This window comes from Leptopilina boulardi, unplaced genomic scaffold (genome assembly GCF_019393585.1).
Source record: "Leptopilina boulardi isolate dan_hultmark-lab unplaced genomic scaffold, ZJU_Lbou_2.1 LbouV2_377, whole genome shotgun sequence".
Classification (NCBI taxonomy): Eukaryota; Metazoa; Arthropoda; class Insecta; order Hymenoptera; family Figitidae; genus Leptopilina; species Leptopilina boulardi.
The window spans coordinates 589248-604599 of NW_026137948.1; the positions used below are offsets into that span (position 1 = coordinate 589248).

A 15352-nucleotide genomic window follows, 5' to 3' on the forward strand; every position below is an offset into this window, starting at 1 on the left:
AAAGTCATATGGAAATTTATTTTTCTACACTTAGCGCCGTGAAAAAAGAAATTCCAACCTTCTCCCAGGGGTTGTAGGGGGTTAAGAATTTGTTTTTGGTGGTGTTTTTTTATTTCAGCGACCAAAAAAACATAGGAATAGATACCGTACTCGACTTTTTGTAAAAACTGAAATTCCAACCCCTTCTCAGGGGGTTGTAGAGGATTATGGGAGGAAAGGACTTGTTTTTGGTGGCGTTTTTCGGATTAAGTGACCCAAAAAACATTGGAATAGACACCCTTTCTCGATTCTTTTTTTAATTTGAAACTCCAACCCCCGTGAGTAGGTGCAAGGGGGTGGTTGCGGGAAAATGGGTCGGCAAACAAATTTTTCATGGTCATATTCGGTTTCAACGACCCCAAAAAGATAGGAATATGGGGTTGTGTTTTTAGGGACCTAACTTTTTTTTCTGTGCCTGTGTTATAATTATTTAAAAATGATTGTGGTTACTTGATTTTAAAATTTCTGCTGAAATGTTTGGGTCATGTAAATGCAGTTCTTAAAACATGCACACGAAATGTGCAGTCTATAATAGGAATATAAGAATGATATTCAGAAATAAATAGCAATTGATTTTCGCTATATTTTTTACCAATAATAAACAGTAAATAGTTACAAATTTTCTCCAACATATTAGTTTCGATATTATAAATTTCGGAAAAGTTGTATTGGATTTTTAATCAGCAATCCGAAAAACCCACGAGTTGCTAGTTTTAAGAATATCTAATCATTTTTACTAAATTAGTCTGCACATTGACCGGGCTTTTTGGTAAAAGTGAGAAATCGGGCATTTAAGGAACATTGACCAGCCTTGGTTGGTAAATGTCAAAATAGAAAATATGCTTATTTTATTCATTAATTTTTTATTATTATAAAATGTAGTAATGTAATGCATTACATTATTAATTATTATTAATCATATATGTATAATATATATATGTATAATTAATATAATATGATCAATTAATTATATTTTTATTTAATATATATAATGTATTATAATAAGTTAATTTCTTCTATAAGTAATTGAATAATATAAATTTTAATAAGGAAATAGAGATAAAATTAAAAATGAAAATAGAAATATTAATTGTAATAATGTAAATTTGTAAATAAAAATAGAAATTCATTGGGAACCAAGGATGAAGCCTAAAAAAACTACAGTAGAAATCAATTTACTATTTTCAGGTACAAATTTTTGTTCCCTACTGAAGTTACGAATATTATAAAATCTTTGCAATCCTTTACTGGCGGTCAAGGATTTAAAAGATGCTTTTGCAAAGGCAATTGTGACATGAAAAGATGTAGTTGCAAGCAGAAAAATCATTTGTGCAATTATAAGTGTCATACTTTGCAATCCTTTACTGGCGGTCAAGGATTTAAAAGATGCTTTTGCAAAGGCAATTGTGATATGAAAAGATGTAGTTGCAAGCAGAAAAATCATTTGTGCAATTATAAGTGTCATAGGGGCAATGATAGTCAGTGGTTCTATTGCCTATACGGCTTGTTCAAAAATGGCACTAGTCATCATATATTCTTGTTTTAACACCAAAAGACGTCTATAGAAAAATTTGATTTTGATGCGATATCATTTGTGGAAGCTACGTGTTTATTTGTGAAAATCCTGTTTTTTCTAAAATGTCTCAGTTCTGTTTAAAACACTGTTTCAGATATTAACTGTTTTAAATATTTATTTATGTCCAAAAAATTTTTTTGGTAGTGCTTTGAAGTGTTTTGAGGTGCTTTTATTCAATGCAATTAAAAAAACCCTAAATTTAATGTATTTTGCTTCCTCGTGGAGGAAGCTTTGTAATCCTTTCGTTTATAAAACCTTTCAAAGTGCTGGAAACAAATTTTTTTCTTTATAGAAACATGTTATATGAGATCCTGATCAATTGTCCGGATGTATGTAAGTGTGTGTGTGTGTGGATCCCTTTTTTGTTTAGAAGATAACTTTAACAGGTTTCAATAGATTTAGATAAAATTTGGTAGGCTCATTTATCATATTATTATCTCAAATCTGACCAAAGGATTTTGAAAAATACCCCAAAAAAAAAAATTTTATCGTATTTTTTCCAAAAAATTTTTTTTAATTGAAAAAATTTTTAAATAGAAAAATTTAAGGTTATATATAATAAAATCGTATTCCTTACGTCAAGACGAATCGATTGATGTATATAAAGTATACATTTGAGGTAAATTTAAAGAATTAATGAAAGTTAAAAAATCAAAAATTCACATTTTGGCTATAAAATTTTGTGATTTTTTAAATTGAAGTTTATATATGAAATAATTGTATTCCTTACGTCAAGACGAATCGATCGATATATATAAAGTATATATTTGAGGTAAATTTAAAGAATTAATGAAAGTTAAAAAATCAAAAATTCACATTTTGGCAATACAATTTTGCTTTCTCCACGAGGAAGCAAATTTTTTTGCTGATCGTAAAGAGGAAGCAAAATGTTCATGTAATGAACATCTGAATTTACAACTTGTTTTGATTATTTTTCATAAAAATAATTTTGATCCTTTTGATCCTTTTTTGATTTTGAATCCTTGCCCCAATAGTGGGGCAAGGATAGTTAAATTTTTTTTTAATTTTCCGCTAATATCTCGAAGGCATTGCAATCCACAGCAAAATAATGTATTACAAAATTGTAGCTAAATAAACAGGCTTTCGAACGATACTATTCTTTTTCCGATGCCTATTGAATTTTAGCTGCTAGATCTAACTATCTACCTAACTGCCTAACTATCCTTACCCCATCCTCCCCTACTTAAGTATGATATTTCTAAACAAAAAAAAATTTATTTGTGCATTTTCAAACATTTTTCAATTGAAAGAACTATAGCTTACTCCACGAAGAAGCAAAAAAAACAACATTAAAACAATAAAATAATGGACATGAAGAATGCAAAGTAGCAACCAAAGTTGCTAGTTAATATTATAATTTTACACGTGGTTCAGCCACTTTATACAATGTTCCTGTTCCTTTTTGTTATAGCTACCAATTCCCTATTTTTATAGCTACCTGACTCTTCATTACAGTCACCTGACCCTTTTGTTATAGTTACCTGCCCCTTTTATTGTGATTAATTTAAATATTTTATTTGTATATAAAATAATCTTTTTCTTTTATTGTTAAAAATTCCTCTCTCTCTCTCTCTCTCTTAAATCTTACTTTTTTTTCTTATCTTTTTCACATCAAATTTTAATTATTTAATACGTATAATTTTGTAAACTTGTCTTAAGGAAGGACTGGCACCCAACATTTTATTTTGCGAAGTAAGGTATAATATTTTATTTTCCCATTTTTCCACTTTCCTCCATTGTATTGGGCCAAAGACTTTAGCTATATTTTTATTTATATTATAAATTTATATTATTTAATGTTGTTAATTTAAAAAATTCCAATATTATTGATTTCAATTTTTTATTATATTTATTGTGTATTTGTTTGACAACCTTATTTTTGTTTAAAAATGATTTCAAGGAATTATTATTTTATTTATTATTTTTAATTTGTTTGTTTTGCAATTTTTTTGCTTCTTCGTGGAGGAAGCTTTGTAGTCCTTTCGTTTATAAAATTATTCAAAGTGGCGGAAACAAATTTTTTTCTTTATAGAAACATGTTATATGAGATTCTGATCAATTGTCCGGATGTATGTATGTGTGTGTGTGGATCCCTTTTTTGTTTAGAAGATAACTTTAACAGGTTTTAATGGATTTAGATAAAATTTTGTAGGCTCATTTATCATATTAATATCTCAAATCTGACCAAAGGATTTTAAAAAATACCCCAAAAAAAATTTTATCGTCTTTTTTCCAAAAATTTTTTTTAATCGAAAAAATTTTTAAATAGAAAAATTTAAGGTTATATATAATAAAATCGTATTCCTTACGTCAAGACGAATCGATTGATATATATATAAAGTATACATTTGATGTACATTTAAAGAATTAATGAAAGTTAAAAAATCAAATATTCACATTTTGGCAATACAATTTTGTGATTTTTTAAATTGATGTTTATATATAAAATAATTATATTCCTTACGTCAAGACTAATCGATCGATATATATAAAGTTTACATTTGCGGTAAATTTAAAGAATTAATGAAAGTTAAAAAATCAAAAATTCACATTTTGGCAATAAAATTTTGGTTTCTGCACGAGGAAGCAAAATGTTCATGTAATGAACATCTGAATTTACAACTTGTTTATTTTTATTAATGGTAAAATTTCTCCAAAAAGTCCATTACAGTTTGAACAATTATTAATTTAATTATTTAAGAACAAATTTTATCTACCGCGGTAATTGAAAATCTTTTTATTTTTCATTAGCTTCAATTACTGCGGGAATTGTAACCTCTAAATACATTATTTTCGACACAGTAATTGACACGCAGAAACTAATTCAAACGCGCAGTAATACAAAATTTCGATGTCACTTTTAATTGCTTAAATTTGTTTAGATAATGTATTTTTAGATGTTTTTGTATTTTTAAATCACACGTGTGTACTTGTTTTTTAGTTATATACTAATTATTATCTCACCTTGTAAAAGAGTTCTACCAATATTGTGAGTAGGAATGTTTGCTATAGTGCCAAATCTCTGTAAACCGTAGTAATTAATAAAACCATGATCTTTCAATGCAAGCATAGCTATTTGAATTTTCTCAACAGGGTCCACAATATTTCTTAGAACAATAGTGAACTGATTTCCAAGCAACATTCCTAACTTCAATGGTGATGCTTCAAATTTAAAATTTCCCACGAATAAACCTTTTATAGATCTTACAGATCGAAGAATTTTATTAGGATCAACTTTCTTTATGCTGACCCATTGAGTTGTTTTCCCTCGACGATCTTTAGTACCGGCGTATGAAAAGCAGTTTACTTTCATTCTTAAATTAGAAGATATTCGATTTAATGCATCTATCGTATCTAAATTTGTTTTATGTAGAAGAAAGTGACAGTAGTCTCCACCTCGCTTTGACCAGTCAACTCGTACATCTGTTTTCAAAGAGCATAAGTATTTATTATACATAGAATGTTTTTATTTGCAATAACCTTAGTTGAGTAGAAATAATTATCGACAATAAGCAAACTTAAAAGAATAAATGTTTAGTAAAATTTAGCGACCAAGTTGACGAACGCTTGGATTTACGTTCTAAAGACAATAAAGCATACAAAAACGTAAATAAAATTAAAATTAAAAATTTCGGTTTTTGAAATATTTCTACCATATTCATGGAACATTTAAATGTCTAAACTTTTGAGTGGGAAATGTTCTACGTTAAAGACAATGAGAAATTAGTTAAATGTAAAATTTTCAATTGTTTAACCCTTTGCGTCACAGTGGGTCGCTCAGTGACCCACCTTTGGTTTTTCACTATATTACAATTATATTTCATATGAATTCGCTTGAAAATCGTTACTCGGGGGTTTTCGGGGTCGCTGATTACGAATCTGACTTTAGTTTTTAAAAATTCAAAATGGCCGATCCAATATGGCGGACATAAAAGTTAAAAATTAACTGAATTCTCTTGAAAATTGATACTCGGGGATTTTCGGGGTCGCTGATTACGAATCTGACTTTAGTTTTTAAAAATTCAAAATGGCCGATCCAATATGGTGGACATGAAGTTGAAAATTTACTGAATTCGCTTGAAAATCGGTACCGGGGGTTTTTCAGGGTTCGCTGAATACGAATCTGATGTCAGTTTTAAAAAATTCAAAATGGCGGATTCAATATGGTGGACATGAAATTAAAAATTGACTGAATTTGCTTGAAAATCGTTACTCGAGGGTTTTCAGGGTCGCTGAATAAAAAAATAAAAATAGAATTTCAGAATTTTAAATGTTTAAATAGAAATAATAGATGCTTATCTTTAAATCATGTACCTGACAACACTTGGATTAGTAACCTGTAAAAATAAACGTTTTTTACACTCAGCAGTATTGTTATTTACAAAATTGTTAGCATTTATGTTTTTGTAACTGAATCCAATGTATACCTTTTTTTACTATCATAAAGATTGTTGACGATCGTCATTTGTTTTACTGACTTTTTTTTGCGACGATCGTCATTTGTTTTATTTATAAAAATAAAAAAAATAAATAAATAAAAAAAACAAGGTGGAACCAAAATCTTGCCACGTCCACGTCGTTGGTTCTGGGTAACGCTGAGAGCAGGATAGATAAAAAAAATGAAATTATTATTTTCGAAAAGTGACATGAGATTCGTATTCAGCGTCCCCGAAAACCCCCGAGTAACAATTTTCAAGCGAATCTAATCAATTTTCAACTTCAAGTCCGCCATATTGGAACCGCCATTTTAAATTTTAAAAAACTGACATCAGATTCGTATTCAGCGACCCCAAAAACCCCCGAGTATCGATTTTCAAAAAAATTCAGTCAATTTTTAGTTTTCATGTCCGCCATATTGGATCCGCTATTTTGAATTTTTGAAAACTGACATCAGATTCGTATTCAGCGACCCCGAAAACCCCCGAGTAACATTTTTCAAGCGAATTCAGTTAATTTTCCACTCCAAGTCCGCCATATTGGATCCGCCATTTTGAATTTTTAAAAACTTACTTCAGATTCGTAATCAACGACCCCGAAAACCCCCGAGTATCGATTTTCAAGGGAATTCAGTTAATTTTTAATTTTTATGTCCGCCATATTGGATCCGCCATTTTGAATTTTTGAAAACTGACATCAGACTCGTATTCAGCGACCCCGAAAGCCCCCGAGTAACAATTTTCAAGCGAATTCAGTTAATTTTTAACTCCAAGTCCGCCATATTGGATCCGCCATTTTGAATTTTTAAAAACTAATGTCAGATTCGTAATCAGCGGCCCCGAAAACCCCCGAGTAACAATTTTCAAGCCAATTTAGTAAAAAGAAAAATGTGTGACTTAAAGGGTTAAATAAATAATTGCTAATTTTGAACTTTTTTCGTAATTCAACGATAACTTTTAACTTAACTTTTAGTAATTATTTTAACAAATTTTTCTTAACACACCAAGAAAGATACACCTTTTTGAATTCTGCTATAAATTTTTTTTTTTTAAATTCGCCTGCCATTTTGGATCTGCCATATTGAATTCTAGCATTAGATTCATAATCAGCAACCCCAAAAACCCTTAAATACGATCCACCGTGTAAAAGTCACCATTTTATGAATTTGTCCAGGTTATTCGGAATTCGGTTTTATGTTAAAAATCAATTTTTTAGCAATTAAATATAATAAACAGGTAATATTTCGATTAATTCAAAATCTACCGATGTTACGGTAACTTACGTACATAATAAACAAAAGAAAAATATAAAATTTAATGTATAACATTGTTTGTTAAAAAAATGTTAATTTTTTTATATCTTATGATATGTAAACATTAGTTTTTATTCTATTTAAAGAATAAAATCTGTAATTTTATTAATCTACTTATTTCCTTAATCAATTAATCGGCATAATATATTTTTAATTTATGAAAAATTTAATTTTTTATACAAAAAATAACTTTTTTAAAAACGGCTCGACGAATTTCGCTAAAAATTATTTTACACACTATTTTTAAGATCCTGAATCGAATGCAAGAAAAAAATACGAAGTAAAAAAAGTGGTCATTTAAAGTTCGTTTAGGCACCCCGTGTGACACCAATAATACAAATGATAGATATTTGGATTTGGTGAATACTTCTTTTTCTTGTGAAGTTATCATTTCCATTTACTGCCAGTCGAAAAATACAATCCGCTCTTTCTCATTAAATTTTATATTGCTACCTCTATTAATTCTGCAAATGATAAATTTTATTTTAATCCAAATATCTTATTGTTTAGTTTTAAGAACTGTGACTATTTCAAGTTATATATTTTACTTGAAAATAGTAACTGGTTACAACTTTTAAACTTTCTTTATGATAACGTAGTCTTGGAAAATTTTATACTTTAATTTACAAGATTTTAGAAACAGAAGTATGGTATGTAAGGAGTACTTCATTTACTATTCCTGAACGTCAATGAAACAAAATTAAAAGAAGGTGTTTTTAATGGTCCTCAAATTCGCAAAATGCTGAAGGGCAAGATTTTTGTAAGTAAAATGACAAGTAAGGCAACAGGTTTTTTGAGATCCCTGCCAAAATCAGTGATTTTGCGGTAGTCACGATATCTAATGACTGCTTCATCAAAAATAAAAGACCAAAAAATTTCTACACTAAGAGACCTTTTCCACCGTAGCAGACTTTCGACAGACTGCTGCAGAGCATTCTAGCGGTCAGCTATGAAACTACGTTTTTGGTCTGCAGCCGTACAATTTTTGGAGCGTAGCTGTCCAAATAGTTGACGGCCTCAAGGTTCATTATCATTTTTAGGCAGTCACGATACAAAATTTAGAATGCAGCGCACCAAAACCTATAGTGGCGCTGCAGTCACACACGTAGTTCTGATGCGGTGCAAAAGGTCTCTCAGTGTAGTAGTAGATGAGTATAGCTTGTGATTGAACGAAGGGTTTTTAAAAAAATTTTAATTTTTGGCAGAGTTTTTTTCACAAATTACGATTTTTGGGACTATTTAGACAATGTAAAATCAGTTGTAATCAACATAATAAAAAATCCTTCGTTCAATCACTAGTTAATACTATATAAAAGAAGTGTGCCAAATTTCAGAAAAATCGGTTCATAAGTTTTAAAAAAATCGTTACTACCAACTTCAAAAATAGAGTTTTGAGAAAACATCGTTCAAAGTTGAATGATATTCTGGGGTTTTTGTGGTCGCTGATTACAAATCTGGTGTCAGTTTACCAAAATTAAAAATGACTGATACAAAAAGGAGGACTAAGTACCTAAAAATCAATTACACTAGGTGCCTGTCGAAACAATATTTTTGACGTTATACTATCAAATAAAAAAATCGGACAAGTGCGAGTTACACTCGCATTAAAACCGAGGGTTCCGTACCCTTAAACCTAAAATTTAAAAGGGATTTCACCAAACAATAAAAATATCAACAGATAAAAAATGGCAAAAGATAAAAAAATAGTAAATGGCAAAAATGGCAAATTATAAAGAATAGCAACACACTGCAAAAAAATATAGCAAGCACAATTAGAGATAAAAAAAATCATGAATTTTTCCTCCAAAAAGGAAGAAAATTTTATCTTTCTAGGTCAAAAATTGTAAAACTTAAAGTAATAGTCCACTTTTTAAAAAATGTTTATTTTTCCAAAAAATTCAATTACAATAACAGCCTATCATGTTTATTACATTTTTACTATAATCTACACGTAAAAATGTATAAATTTGAAGCTCTTTAAATAAAATTTTCTTCGTTTTTTGGGGAGAAATCATAAATTTTATCGAAAATTATTTCATTTTATTTATTTTATTTATTAACGGGACATGCCCTTTTGTACAATTATCAGTTTTTCCTTGAAAACGCTATGATAATCAAATCCAATCGTTCTCGCTATATTTTTTTGTAATCTACACGTAAAAATACTATTTTTTTATATTTTTCGTAAAAATTACATAAGTGTACCAAATTTGAGCTCTCTATGTGAAAAGATGTGAACACCAGGAGGGGGTACATAGTTATTTTTAGGGATTTTTTGTCAAAGTTTGAGACTATATTTTAGAACTTAAACTTAATGGAAAAATTTTTGCCATAAACATTTCTTATTGTGCCAAGAACCGCTCTTTTGAATGTATATAACAATTTTGTAAATTTTTTAATACACGAAAATCGATTTTTTGGTCGGTATAAAGTGTAATACTATCTTAAATAATATATATCATCTTAACTATTTTTAGAAGAACTAAAACAATTGTTTTAATTTTTATATAAAAATAACCATTTTTTTTAACTTTGAGCATGTTTTTTTCCTTTTTTTTACCTAGGTGCGAATTGTCAGTCGGACCATGGTTGGGCCAACCTTGCGAATGGTCGTACCAACTTTGGCAACCAAAGGTCGGCCGAACTAGCGAATTGATAACGGCCGCCAACCAATGGCTGACAAAGTTGGACCGACTATCGGTACCAAAGTCGGGCCATCTATGGGCGCCAAAGTTGTGCCGACTATGGTGACGAAGGTCGGCTTGACATTGGTAGCCTTTGTCGGCCCACCTTTGGTAAATATGGTCGGGCCAATGTTTGGCCGACCTTCGGAGAAAAGTTTAAAAAATGATTATTTATTTCTACAATTAATATGCATAGGGTATTATCTTAAATTCATAATTTATGTGTTGTTTACATCTTAACATTAAACGCAATCTTATACATATACATATTTAAAATAACTAACGCTTACTGGGATCGAACTCGCAACCTAACGCACCGAAGATTAATACGCTAACCACTACGCTACGCTCGCATGGGAACTTAAGAACAAAAATGATTTTATAAGGTGCAATTAAAAAAATATTAAATTTGTAATTTATAACGATAAATGAATGAGATAACCTTTATAACTTTTCAGTAAATCAATTACAGCTAAATCGATTAAAACATAAAATTTTATATTTTGATTATGGTAATATTGAAATCTACTTGATAATGGTCGGCCCAACTGTGGGCCACTAATTGGCCGACTTTCTCCTCAGAAAATTTAAATATTATTATTAATTGAATTCATTATTAAACACATTATTATTACATAAAATTATAGAATATTAAACTGAATAAAAACAAAATTATTCATGACAACGATTTCTTTTTGTGACAAAAAATACCATTTTTATAAAATAAAAATCCTACTTAATTCTATATAAAAAATTACACAAAAAACTACACTTTTAATTAAAATTCTTTCATCCATTAATAAAAAGAAATTGACAACTCTGAATCAATAATGGGTTTATTATTATTGTTTTTATTTTATTTTTATTTTGATAACTAAAATCACTCTTTAATTCAACATATTCTGTCTATGGAGTATATGAAATTAATCTATCACAATTTTTATTCTACGACATAGCTTTATTTTGAATAAAGAAGCATTTTACATTGAAAATCATATTGAGTATAAAAAAATAAAGAGGTTTAAGGGTCGCACTCTACTAAGTATTTCGTATGTTAGCTATTGCTGCCATGAAAAGAAAATGCAAAGCTAAAATGTTTAAAACTATGGTCCTAAAAGTTCTCAAACGAAATTTAACCAAAAAGACCCTTAACAAAAATTAAATAAAGACATTTTCAGCAAAGAGCTAAATATCGAGAATACTTCGGACAACGTCCATTTATTAAACTTCTTTATTTCGCTGGCGGTTCCGCCACTGCTTTCCTAGTTTTTCGACCTCCCTCACGATCCCCAGCGCTAGACAGCCAAGTGCTAAGATCAGTCAAAATTTGGGATTCATGAGCATCCTTGTACGAGTCTAATATAACATCTGAAATTAGTACATTAATTTGAATTAAAATTATAAAAAAAATATTTGAGAATTTTCAGTGATTTTGAATTTTAACAAAAAATTGCATTTAATCATTTTAAATAAGTATTATTCTGAGAGGCTCTTAAAAATTTGATTCTGAGTCAATCAGCTTTTATCTGGAATTAAATTTTCATGTAATCAAAAATTAGACAAAATTATGTGACAGAAAAAATTAAATAAGGGAACTTACCTCGCATAGTAGCATAAATGAAGGTGTTCTTAAATGACTTATTGTCATGCCCTTTGCCACATGCACTGTATTTCTCTTGCACGGATTTTTTCATTATCCCGCTCAGTATTTTCATCATAGCTTCTTTGGAGGTTGACGATTGTCGGGCTTGAACAGTCATTACTGTTTTCTGCAAATGACTAAATTAATTAATATTTTACTTTTTTGAAAATTCTTGAAATATTCATAAAAATTTTTATTTTATCCTATTATCTTGTCTTATTTAACCCTAAAAACTTTTTTAAATAAATAAATAAATTTTTAAAAGCATAAAAATAATAAAAAATTAATTATTTTAATTTAATTTTTAATAATAATAATTATAATTAAGTCATGAATTCTAAAAACAGTACTTTAAACTCATTTTTTTAAATTAGGCTGCAACGGCTGTATTGAAATATATATTACTGTCTGACCCATATAGAAACTTTAGAAAATACTTACAAGTGATTTTATTTTTTCTACATTTGCGGCGATTGCTTTATTAAATTCTTCGACATTAGAAATTGGCAGATTGACTTCCAATGCTTCCAAATGAGTCCTTAAATCTGTTAATGCCATTTTACCTGCATTCTTCGCAATAGTGGATTCCAAAAAAGCCGTCCTTTTTTTAACTTTTTGTATAATTCTTTTTTTGAATAATTTTGACGAATTAATGAATCCAGTTTTCATATTTTCTAAATCGCAAAATCCATATTTGGGTCAAGTTTGACTTTAGAAATATTTTCGGATTGTTCTTCGATAGGATTTTCAACATTATCATGATACTCGTCTGCCATTATATCTTCATCTAAATTTGGACCCCAATGATCCGTATTAGAAACAGATGCTTCTGTCACTTCTGAAATTTTATTTGATAAATTAATTATATAGCATTACTCCATTAGCAACAAATTATTCTGAATAAACTATTTTTTTAAAAAAGGAAACCTGAAGTTGAATTCGAATCTATTTTTCTGCGTTTCTCTACCTGAAAATCCTCTGCTTCAGATAATATTGATGTCAATAAATCAGACTGCTGTAACAAAAAAATAATATTAATTATAGCACAAAAAATGCTTAAAGAAAGCTACAACACGCTCTCATTTTCATCCTATTTTATTAACTTAAGGAGGATGATGCCCATAACATAACCTCCCAACAAAGAGATTGCTTTTAATTTAAAGAATAATATAATAAAAATTAATTTCTATTTTATAAATTTTTATTTTGGAAGTTTAAGAAATTCGAATAATTTCAGAAATAAATAATAATTAATTGTAAATATATTACTTTTATTACTATTAATTATATTAAGTTTGGTTATTATATTGATATTATTAAGTTTTAAAGAAATTTACTTACTGGTTCATTACTTATCAATTGGTCAACTGGAACACTCATTTTAACTTCCAAAAAAACAGATTAAATCAATCAAAAACAAACAAAAAATACTTTTTTTCGTAAAAATAGTTGATCGACACGTGAAAATCAAAGCACATCGATAAACAAGAGGAAATGCGAAGTGATAAATATGATTAGAGTCAATTTTAGGTTAATTTTGATTGGTTCGTACCAACAGAATATGTTAATTCCGTTGCTTCAAACCAATCAAAATTGATCTGACTAAATTCAGAAAACGGCCAATAAGTATGAACAGAGATTGGAATTAGGAGGTTTCTGCGATCACCACGAGAGGGACGTATAGTGAATAAATTACATTGAAAGTTTCACATCTATCAGTAGTGTTCAATTTTATTCGTTTATTATTTCTCAAACGTTTTATAAACAAAAAGTTTTCAATCAGTTCCAGTATTAATTTTAAAGTTGAGAATTAAAATTTTATTGCGATTGAAGTTATAAATAAAAAAAATGGAAATGGTAAGTTAGTGAAAACATTTAAAAATTATATATAATATATGCAGACAGTATGAAACGTGACTTTAAAAATCTTTCTTCACTTATTTTTTTTACCTTCTTTAAGTTAGTTTAAAAATTTTTTAAAAAATTAAAAATAAAATAAATTATTTGAAAATTATTAACTTTAAATATAAAATAAAAAAAAATTAAAACTTAAATTTAAGTATTAAATTTAAGTAATTTAATTTTTAAATTAAAATTAAAAAATTTAAATAATTTTAATAACAGGAGAAAGACTACACACATTGTGTCGTAAAATTCGAAGACGAAACTATTAATAATAAATTTGTGGCGGATCTCATCCCAACAAACTGGCTAACGGATGAAGAAACGACCTGTTCGTATCCGAAAGAATCGGATTATAACACAGATAACAAACGTGCCAGGCATATTAGTAACACGGTGTGCACCCGACGGTGTGCTTACTATTGCGCATCATTTTTACCGGCCTGTTTAGAAGCAGACCAATGAAGCTCGCTTATCACCGGACTAATGCTTTCACGTAACGCGACATCATTGCAAATGAATTACTTTATTAAAATATAATAATATACTCATATAATATATTATAATTATAAATTATATTATATTATATTATCCCGTGTGGAAAAAGCCACGATCTTGCCCTCAAGAGTTCGGGGCCCCCGGCGGGGGCCCATGAGGGCTGATCCATATGGCGAATCCATGAGGGGCAACGTAGGGGCCCCGCATGGATCGCCCTCATGATCGATTAGCAAAATTTTCTAAGTCCAAAATTCAAATATTTTTTCGTCAACAAAAAATGAATGTTTATAATGATTCAGAACAACGAAAAACGCGTTTTTAATAAAAATATATTTACACTTTTTTGAAAATAACACTCACACTTATGGCAAAATAGATGAGGGCCATCGTAGGGGCCCGCATGGATCGCCCTCATGATCGATTAGCAAAATTTTCTAAGTCCAAAATTCAAATATTTTTTTGTCAACAAAAAATGAATGTTTCCAATGATTCAAAACAACGAAAAATGCGTTTTTAAAAAAAATATATTTACACTTTTTTTGAAAATTCACCTGAGATGATTCATGATAATAATCATAAAGCATATAATTAATTATATTTTATAAATTGCATTTGATTGGAAAATATAATTTAATATCTTAACTTTAACTAAATGATGTTAAGCACTTTTCTTTGTTAGGTATTTTTCAAGTTTAAATAGCATCAAGAAGTTAGCATTCGTTTTGAAGTAGCGTGCGTAGCGTAGTTGGTAAAGCGTTAGACTCATAGTCCGTAGGTCGTAGGTTCGATTCCCCCCATGCGTTAGATTTATTTATTTCTCAGGTTTGCGTTTAATCATTAATTCTTTGTATGAATTAATTGAAAAATGAAAATATCCGTTAATAGTATGCATAAATTACATATTTTTTAATTTTTTAATTAATTAATTTATTATTACTTTTAATTATATCCGACAGTTAATTAATTAGAACGTTAATTAATAAATTCAGTTTGAGTAAGAATTTAATTTAAAATTGAATAATTATTAAATAAATATGTTATTTATTCATAACTTAAGCTTATTTATTATTAATTAACTTTTATTATTAATATTATTGACTAAAAAACATTATGGCAAACTTGAGGGCAAGATGAGGGCAAACGTGAGGGCCCATAAGGGCGCCCGTAGGGGCACCCTCATGGATCGCCCTCATCGATGAGCATGTCGTTTCCATGAGGGGCCCCTATGGATCATCCATATG

The 15352-nt window shown here is 28.9% G+C and overlaps 2 protein-coding genes across 8 annotated transcripts in view; both read right to left on the reverse strand.

The window, feature by feature from the left end:
* Window positions 1–15352, reverse strand: part of LOC127287886 (pseudouridylate synthase 7 homolog) — a 757063-nt gene that overhangs the window by 95011 nt on the left and 646700 nt on the right. For 6 of the 7 annotated variants that reach the window (XM_051315030.1, XM_051315035.1, XM_051315031.1 and 3 more), the window contains one exon: window positions 4601–5059. The exons of the other annotated variant lie outside the window; for it this stretch is intronic. In XM_051315030.1, coding sequence (XP_051170987.1) covers window positions 4601–5059 — 459 coding nt within the window. The remainder of the gene's footprint in view (window positions 1–4600; window positions 5060–15352) is intronic. 7 annotated transcript variants of the gene reach the window in all.
* LOC127287895 (uncharacterized) lies at window positions 9398–13540 on the reverse strand. The gene is made up of 5 exons (XM_051315052.1): window positions 13053–13540; window positions 12679–12726; window positions 12153–12549; window positions 11670–11838; window positions 9398–11437 (listed from the first exon to the last, which is right to left on the reverse strand). Exons 3-5 carry the CDS (start codon window positions 12378–12380, stop codon window positions 11301–11303), a joined length of 534 nt encoding a protein of 177 aa, XP_051171009.1. The 5' UTR covers window positions 12381–12549; window positions 12679–12726; window positions 13053–13540; the 3' UTR covers window positions 9398–11300.

What these genes read in the sequence shown, in the direction of transcription:
- LOC127287895 (XM_051315052.1), bottom strand. Translation starts at nt 12,380, where the DNA reads ATGAAAACTGGATTCATTAATTCGTCAAAATTATTCAAAAAAAGAATT. An exon ending in TAGAAAAAATAAAATCACTT is followed by an intron (nt 11,839 to 12,152) that starts GTAAGTATTTTC and finishes AGTCATTTGCAG; the next exon opens with AAAACAGTAATGACTGTTCA. An exon ending in CATTTATGCTACTATGCGAG is followed by an intron (nt 11,438 to 11,669) that starts GTAAGTTCCCTT and finishes TACTAATTTCAG; the next exon opens with ATGTTATATTAGACTCGTAC.